This window comes from Osmerus eperlanus, chromosome 10, assembly GCF_963692335.1.
Source record: "Osmerus eperlanus chromosome 10, fOsmEpe2.1, whole genome shotgun sequence".
Taxonomy (NCBI): Eukaryota; Metazoa; Chordata; class Actinopteri; order Osmeriformes; family Osmeridae; genus Osmerus; species Osmerus eperlanus.
The window spans coordinates 3109002-3116224 of NC_085027.1; the positions used below are offsets into that span (position 1 = coordinate 3109002).

General features: G+C 43.0%; 1 protein-coding gene across 1 annotated transcript in view; it reads right to left on the reverse strand.

The window, feature by feature from the left end:
- pde8a (phosphodiesterase 8A) overlaps positions 1-6750 on the reverse strand; it is a 32743-nt gene extending 25993 nt beyond the window's left edge. Inside the window, exon 1 of the mRNA XM_062470637.1 lies at positions 5362-6750. Coding sequence (XP_062326621.1) covers positions 5362-5511 — 150 coding nt within the window. The 5' untranslated portion in view covers positions 5512-6750. The remainder of the gene's footprint in view (positions 1-5361) is intronic.
- Positions 6751-7223: the final 473 nt, after the last annotated feature.

The window sequence follows — 7223 nt, forward strand, 5'->3', positions numbered from 1 at the left end:
AACATCAGTCTCTCCGCTCCTCACTCAGCTCCACAAGCAGCACAGTGGATTAATTCATCACCATACTAAGCCTTTGCCCTCCTCTGGAATAAATTACCCAATGGCGCTCAAGTTAGACTCTAAACATGCACACACACACACACACACACGAACACACACACACACCCGTCAGCTCCACTCCAGTGGCCAGAGAGGGCTCAAGAAAGCACACGGCTGCAATGTGGGGACAGGAAGCCCTCATCTTGAAGAGAAGTCAGACAAACCACTGGGCCAGTCTTCTAAACTCGACCGAAAAGTTCTAAGGCCGAACACAAGTATACCAGTGGTGCTTCGATAGCAGGTTCTGGTTCAGAGGAATCACCTGATCTGACATCACTTCTGCAGCCAGAATACTGGTCTTCACTGAGCAGACACCAGGGTGTGAGGGAGAGGGCAACGTCTGCAGACTAAGACTGGGGACAAGCTGCATACGGAACCAGCATGCTGTAGAGGGGTTTCTCTTAACCCCTGTAATGGTTCAAGTTGTTGCAAACTGATCCCAAACCTGTGTATTGGGTTTGCTCTCTTCCCTGCATGACCCCGTCGGGCTTCATAGAGCAAGGCTAGATAAACTTTGCTGTGTTTGGTTGAACCCTGTCTCTCTGTCTGCCAGCCTGTCTGTTTGCCAGCCTGTCTGTCTGTCAGCCTGTCTGTCTGCCCCCATGCCTGTCTGTGTCTGTCGGACACAATAATCTTCTATCTGCCATCCTGCCTGTCTGTCTGCCAGTCCTCCAGCCTGCCTGTCAGTCAGCCAGTCTACCTATCCATCTGTCTTGATGCCAACCAGCCTGTCTGTCTGTGTTTATGACAGCCAGCCTGTCTCTCTGTCGGCCTGTGTTTATGCCAGCCTGTCTGTCTGTCTGTCGGCCTGTGTTTATGACAGCCAGCCTGTCTGTCTGTCGGCCTGTGTTTATGACAGCCAGCCTGTCTGTCTGTCTGTCGGCCTGTGTTTATGCCAGCCAGCCAGCCTGTCTGTCTGTCGGCCTGTGTTTATGACAGCCAGCCTGTCTGTCTGTCCACACATGTAGCCAGAAATGCACCCACAGACTACAACAACCATCACAAGACCTTGTACTTGAGCCTTATCAGAGCCGGAGCAGCCCAGATGGTAACGTATCCTTGACGACACAGACTCGCATCACTCTCTCAGCGCCCAATCTGAGCAGTGGAGCACACTCCCTACGAGCACGTCTCTATCTTCCCCACACACACACACACACACTCTCCCGAATAAAACGCCTTTATCTCCCTTGCACACACTTGCAAATGCATGCAGACAGTACACGCCACTCTCATCACCCACAGATCACAGTTGTTATTACAAACCGAAGGTGGCAAAGTCAATATTTTTAACTGATAATCATCGTGTGGATCATTGCATCTTAGACTACAATATTCAATTCTACAGCCTTTAAGTTACTATATTCAACTCTACCATATTCCTAGTCTACAGTATCCAAGTCTATAGAATTCAAGTCTATCGTAACCCAGTCTATAATATCCAAGTCTGTAGTGAAGTAGATTAATTGCAGTGTGGGTTCCATCATAACGCTTCAGCCTTTCCAATTCAAGGAGATTTCTCTGCCATTAGTCTAACTGGGTGTAAGAAGTGATGTCCCTGGCGTCTTGATGAGGGGGCGTGTGTCCCACTGTTACGTGTCCCACCCTGTTTGTATTCGTTTTCTGTCTGTGTTCCAGTAGGTGGTGTTGGAAAACGGCCTATCCCCAGCAGCGAATCATCACACCCTCCAGTACCAACTCCCACCTGCATCCAATAATCAGCCATCGCCAATCAGCCAATCACATCCATCCATCCATCTGCTGTTTAAATAAGGGCGCCATGTTTTTCGAAGGGGAGCTGTGTTGAGTGGAGACTTGTTTTGCGACGTATACATTGAAACATACACTTTTGACACATCCATACGCGCTCCTTTTCTGACACTCATTCCGTACAGACCCGTAGTCTTTTGTTTGTCTTTTTGTCCAAGTGGGTATGACATAAACACTGACTTCTCACTGGATCCTGTGGCGACATTTGGCCACAGCATTCAGCTTGACAGAGGCCTTCAAATAGCCTGCAGTCTGTCAAACAAACATGCGCTCAATACACAAGCACACATTGGCACCCACACAAACATACACACTCACATAAGGTGAACATAACAAAATGGAAAACAGCTGAAACATTGTCTGGGAGCCCACAACATTGTGTACACAGTTATTATAGTAATAAATGTACAAACAACTATTTTATGTTTTAGAAATAGAATAAATAGTTTCATGAGGCTGTGATGTAATGCTAGTTGAAGTATCAAAGCAGCCAATGAGGAGCCGCAAACAGGCCTCAGCTCGGCTCCACGGAGCTCGGTTCGATTCCCCCCTCATTCAAAAAGTCAACTGATATTCAATACAACTACTGATTAACAAGTCAATAGCTTTGAAGACTGGGCCTGTTGCATTTTTCCCGAAGCCTAATCCTAACCTTGGATTTCTTATATTATAAACAGAACACTAAAGTCACGTGCCTGACCCTGTCATGTGGTACAGAGCATGACATGTGTACAGTGTTGTTTGTGATCCGCCCGCTCTGTGTCCACTGCTCTTCATAATGACACTGCGAACAGTGCTGGGGCGATAGAGCCATAGCTGTGAACACTGAAGCAGTGACCGAGCGATCAATGCCCAATATTGATCTCCAACAGCAGGTAGGTATGGAAATCAGATCTCCTCATCCAAACCCAGCTGCTTAAAATAAACACACAAGCTTTCATGCTGCTGATTTCATAGGCCACTTGATGGAAATAGACATGTGCTTCTGGTAAGTTCTACGTAAGGACATCTGAGTGTTTTTAACAAAGACTGTATGCTGTATACCACAGTATGAGTCCTTCAATACATTACTTCTATTAGGTTATTTTAGCTGCCAGATGCCTTAAGTACTTAAGTCTACCCTAAGACAGGCCCAAGCCTGCTATACCTGTCCTGTACGTCTAGTGTTAAGGAAACAGCTCTGTATGCAGAATAGAACAACATGGTGACACGATTACTTCAAGTCCAACACACATCTTCTGGCTATGGCATAACTTACAACTATAAACTAGAGAGGGTACAATTTCTGGGGAAATTGTAGGGTGTGCTTGCTTGCATCGGTTGCACAGGGGTCCGTTTTTTAATGTCATTTTTACAACTGATATTTCTGTATATTTTATATAAAAATGCATACTTATTATTTATAAAGATTACACAGATTTAAAAGCATATATTTGTTGCTGCTCATTTACAACTCAAAATACGAGTGAAGTGTAGAATGAAATAGATGTCTTCTCATTTCCCCTGCAAGAGGCAGCCTCATAGCTGAATCAAAACGAATAAATTTGTCAGAGCGGTGTAAAAATTGACCTAATCTCTATGACTTAAACGTCCTTTTAAGTTTTCCCTTCTCGTGATATTTTCAGGCATTTAGCCTACTCATATTGCATTCATTCATTAATAAAGAACCCCCTTTGAAGATTATTCTACGACGTTACCGGCAGTAGAAGATGGAATCGCGATTCAAACAGTACCATCTGCTAACTGAAAATATGCCCCCAAAAACGTAAATAAGCTTGACATTTATTTAGTGGAAAATCGCTCATTCATAAAAAGCTCACTGGTAGCGATCATTCATTGTCAGTAACGCAAAATGCGATATAGCCCTGTGTGGAGAAGCTGCCCCGGTAAATTCTACTACGGTACAGTACTAGACTACTGCTGTGTTCGTCTTGGTAGCGATTGCGTTGGTTGAATTCGATATAACGTTCCGTTGTACGGTTTAGGCTGAAATTAATTATTTTCATGAACAGATTGACAACGTTTAGGCTGTGGCAATGAAGTTCAGGTTAGTAGTTAGATAGACTTTTGATTTAAGTAAGGGGAGTGCCGAACATTTTCTGTCGCCGTTTGACTTCCTAAACAGCTGTGTACTGTAGATGTTTTTGTAGTGTGTCTCGCGTAAGCTACAGCGTTGCAGTGAGCTACACTGGTTTGAAACCACAGGTAATGGTAATTTCACCAACAAATCGTTTACTAATGTCAGAATAAATCCTACAACGAAAATGTATATGTGAGGAATGTTTATTTTAACGATTGAAAACAGATACATCATAGACCACTGTAGTATGTGTTGCCCGGGCAACACAGGCTAATGTCATGATGCTAATACTTCAGTGAAATAGTAGACTAGTGGTTCCGAAAGTAGATGTACTTCCTTAATAATATCAGCTTATATTGTACATTACACATCACAATTGTGTGTCATCACAAAGTAAAATGAGTAAATAGTTATCACCCTGGCCTCTTTGCTTGTGGCGTTTCTGCAGCTGCCTTGCAGTAAAGCTATAGTTAGCCTAGCTATCCCCCAAGTTAACAGATGCGAAACGAATGTTATGCTACAGGTAGTCACGCGTGTTTTCGTGACGTAGTGACGTTAGTAACGTCAGTGACTGTGGCTAGCAAATTAGCCACCGTTAGCTTCACTTTTCGCCACAAAAACTTAACTTAAGCCCAAACCATGCAACGGAACGTAAATTCCGATAGAAGCAACTCAATCGCTACCAAGACGAAACTTTTGACACCTACGTTGTCTATGTAGGCCAAATATTGACTGAGTTTTAGGGGGGCAAAAAGAATAATAAGAATAATAATATATATGTGAGAGAACAAAGGTTGTGCTCTCGCCGAAGGCTTGAGCACACCCAATAATATATATGTGAGAGAACAAAGGTTGTGCTCTCGCCGAAGGCTTGAGCACACCCAATTAGCATGCCAGCATGAATTCAACATGAGGAAAAATAGAACACTCACAGTAGCTGCTAAGTCAGTTAGATTGAATTGATGGGTCCAGTTTCAGCTCAACCCCACACATACATTACAAATCAAACATCTGAACTATTCTGTATGCATTGAATTAGCCTACAAGAAGCTGTAAACAAATTGATAGTAAATTAATTTGAGAACCTTTTTTAGGGAACGACTACGTGATGAGAGATATGGTTCATCATTAATGCTGTGCACTGCTTCCCTACGTTTTAACCCCAGGCCCGCAGCTTGTGGAGGAATCAACCCTATGACTGGTGCTCATGACCCATTGACCTGTCGATAGGGATTGAAGGCAGGCATGAGGTACAGTTAACTGTAATCCACTTTAGGTATCAATCTAAGAGGTCCACGTTACTTTAGAATAGAAGTGTTGTAAATAAAAAACAAACAGGAAAAAAACAACCTTAATTAAACGTGACATCAAACACGGTAACACAGTCTCCTCTCTCGGAGTCGTTCCCTCACCTTGCAACTCGAGGGTTTTATCGGTAGTCCCGAGGCAGGATTTCCTTGCTGCTGTGTAGTATTAGTCTGCTGGGGCGAGTGGGCATCCTCGGACTCTTTTCCACCGTAGACCACCCTATCTGAGATATGAATGCTTGAAGCACAGCCCATGCTTCAACCCCACTTCACACTATTTTCCCCAAGTGCTTTACTTATACCCGAATGTCATTCGTAATGGCCTTTGTCATCAGACGTCTTCTTTCTTGGATTAATCTTAACGTAAAAACGTGTCTACCCAGTTTTCCTAGCATAAAGAAAGCATGAATAATATATATATATATATATATATATATACACAAATATATATATATATATATCCTTCTTCCCCCTACAGTCTTACCAGGAAGCTTATTTCCTTTCTCTGTCCTTTACATTAAGTTAATTGAAGATATTTTCCAAAAGGTCTGTTTTATCCTCGTACACATGAATCCCGCTATTCTTCAATTTTGCTGTTCAGATTCCATTGGCAATGGATCCCTCACTCTGGTTCCTCTGCTCGTCTTCGTACCACATCATCATTTTCTCGTTTTAAACTTTACTCTTCTCAAGTAAACGTCAGCTTTCTTCAATTCATGCAATAGTTTTATCCATGTTTGTCCAAAGCCACTACTGATGCCGTCCTCCCCACCCAAAACCATCCAATTTTATGGGGAGTTCTCTTTTCCTTTAACAATCTGGTTACTTCAATTCAAGACATTGGCCACAAACCCGTTCTCACGACAGTTTGCTCCAGTCCTGAGCCGTTCATCACCAACAGGCTAAAATATTCACACAGCATAGCATTCTTCTGATCAGTCGCTCCAATGTCAAGATTCCCCCATGCAACAAAATGACATTTAGTCTGACACAACACTCCATTTATCTACAGAAATCACACAATTCGGAAAAAGAGAAATCTTGGTGTAAAATCGCCATTCAGACATCCGTTGTCAGATTGAAAAAGCTTCGCCACAGATCACAAACCCGGGTAAAAATGGGTTAGTGTATCATAGGCCCACGGTTTTCCCTTTTTGAAAAAAAAAAAAGATGTAGAGGCTGTCAAATCATATGTTGAGGTACCACCTCTGGTGAATGCAATCGCTTACAAAAACAAGAACGCTCCGCGTCCCCAAGTTTCGTGTTTCAAAAAGGAAGGCATGGGATTGATATTTATAAACGGATACGCAGAAATAAGCTACATAATGGGGTTTCTATTAGTCTTTTCTCTGCCTTCCTAGCGTTTGCCCTTCCAATTCTTCAGCACTGCTTGACAGCAGCACATCCAATAAAAGCACCCGCAAGGATTGACCTACAGCCTTTACTGACGTTAATGCAAATGAGCGCAACTCGGCTAATCAGCGTCGTCCTTGGCGCAGCTGGGTGGACCTCTCTTGCAGAGGGAACTTTGAAATTGCAAAGAGAACATGGAAATTCAGCGGGTCTTTTGGGGTTCGTTTGAATGAAAGCGGGATAGAGTGTCGATGACAAAAGGGATTGCGTCCCTTGCGTGTTTCGAAAGTTATTTGTGAAATCGCGTTTCAAACAAGCCAGACTAGCACATGTTAAATTGTGGTTGGATCGGTCTAGAATATAACAAGACTGTCCCACACGCCAACACATGCAATTTGACAATTTGACTTAGAGCCTACAGCTGTTCCCTCTCATCATTATGTTTGGCTCTTTTTAACAACAGGATATTAGGCCTAGACTATCAAACAGTTACTGTAGAAGCTCATAGCCCAAGACAATGTCAGGTAATGTACTGTAGTCTAGAAAGCAGGAAATGAGCAGAAAAGGCATTTATTTATCATGTTTACATGATTTTTGTTTATCTGTAAAGTTGT